A 1,910-nucleotide genomic window follows, 5' to 3' on the forward strand; every position below is an offset into this window, starting at 1 on the left:
GTAATTACCCTAAGAAATTGAAAGGTAGGACCTGAAATTGAACCAACCCCACAACAACCCGATCTAATACCCACTAAAACACCCATTACCTATAACCAAGAAAATACTCAACCCCAAAATACCAACTCAACCAAACCACCTCCGGTCCTTTACCCTGGTCATTTACTTCGGCAAAAGACCAACCAACAATTCACTAAGTTCAGGAGCCTGCTCAAACAACTTCACATGAATCTCGCTTTTGTGGAAGTCCTCACTCAAATGCCAAAATACCCCAAGTTCATGAGAGACTTCCTCACTCACAAAAGGAAGATTGAATCCATTCAACAAGTCACCCTTAGTGAAGAATGCTCGGCGGCACTCCTGAACAAGCTCCCCCAAAAGAAGATTGATCCCAGAAGCTTCACCATTCCTTGCTCCATTGGCGGATCACCAATAAGCAATGCACTAGCCGACTTGGGGGCGAGCATTAATTTGATACCGGCCACAATGTTCAACCGACTTGAGTTAGGTAAGCCACATCCTACAAGGATGACCATACAACTTGCAGACAGATTGGTAAAATACCCTCAAGGTGTCATAGAGAATCTATAGGTAAAATAGGAGAATTTGTTTTTCCGGCCGACTTCGTTATCTTAGACATGGAAGAGGACACCGAAATCCCGCTCATATTAGGAACACCCTTCATTGCCACCGCACGGGCTATGGTGGATATGAGCGACATGAAATTAACATTGAGGGTTGGTGAAAAGGAGATCAAGTTTGAGGTGGGACAGCGAGCAAAGGATGATCCGGTCAAATACCTCAAAGCAATTGACTTAAGCCTAGACGACGCCCTTCAACGATACAACTCGGGATGCGAGTCATCCCGCTCGGGTAACATTTGACCGACTTTGTGTCTTGCCAAGGACCCTTATAAACATGGCTCACCATGGAGGTATTCCATGGACTACCCATTAGTTAAGTAGTTTAAATCTTAGTTTAATATTTAGTTTAATGTTTCTTTTAAGTTTTATCTTTCTAGGCAAAAAGCACGCTCAAAAGAGGATGATTGACGATGAAAAGTGGAACCCATGCACATAAACAAGAGCCTCCCGCTTCATAAACTGCAGATCAGTGTCTGCAGCACGGGGCCATGCCCCCTAGGCACAACCCCCGTGCTCAACTGTCTTATATCCGAAAATTTTCTACCTAGAAGGTGGCACGGGCCGTGCTCACCCAGCACGCCCCCGTTTCCACCATACTGTAAGTTTTCTGATCAACATTGTTACTGGCACATTGGCCTTGGGGCCATGTCCCCATAGCACGCCCCTGTGCTGCAAGTCTCAATAACCATAAAATTTGTTATTTTTACTCACTTTTTAGAAATTTAATCAAAATAAATCCTATTTGGGACACATTGAGGACAATGTGTAATTTAAATGTGGGGGGGGGTGATAAAACCTTGAATCATTTGTCCTAAAAACACGCCTTACACAAAACTCGACTTGGAAAACCGCTAATCACCCCAAACATTTTAAATTTTTTATTTTCGTTTTACTTATCTTGGTTTAGTTGGGTAAAATAAGTTCTAAAACTGATGTTTTTACTAATTTACACCTGATAGCGTCGTGATAAAAAGAACCAATTAAGAAAATTATAAAAATGGGTATAACAAATCTTTGTAAAATTTGATTATATATACATTTTTACACTATAAACTCTTTTTCTCACAAAAGTGAGTTTTGAGCCTTTGCCGAGCATATAAATACACATCTATACTAATTGCTCAATTTTCGTTTCTTGTGTGAATAGCCCGTTTGGTTCTTACAAATCTAGATCATGCCAAAGCAATACATTCCAAGTCCTTACCGACACGAATCCAAGTAAGTAAATGATGGAGACATTAGGATTGAACCCACTTTTCACTTCAA

The 1,910-nt window shown here is 41.2% G+C and overlaps 1 protein-coding gene across 1 annotated transcript; it reads left to right on the forward strand.

The window, feature by feature from the left end:
- The first annotated feature begins 225 nt into the window (after nucleotides 1-225).
- On the forward strand, nucleotides 226-591 carry LOC110920363. The gene has a single exon (XM_022164574.1). It carries the CDS (start codon nucleotides 226-228, stop codon nucleotides 589-591), a length of 366 nt encoding a protein of 121 aa, XP_022020266.1.
- Nucleotides 592-1,910: the final 1,319 nt, after the last annotated feature.

This window comes from Helianthus annuus, chromosome 16, assembly GCF_002127325.2.
Source record: "Helianthus annuus cultivar XRQ/B chromosome 16, HanXRQr2.0-SUNRISE, whole genome shotgun sequence".
Classification (NCBI taxonomy): domain Eukaryota; kingdom Viridiplantae; phylum Streptophyta; class Magnoliopsida; order Asterales; family Asteraceae; genus Helianthus; species Helianthus annuus.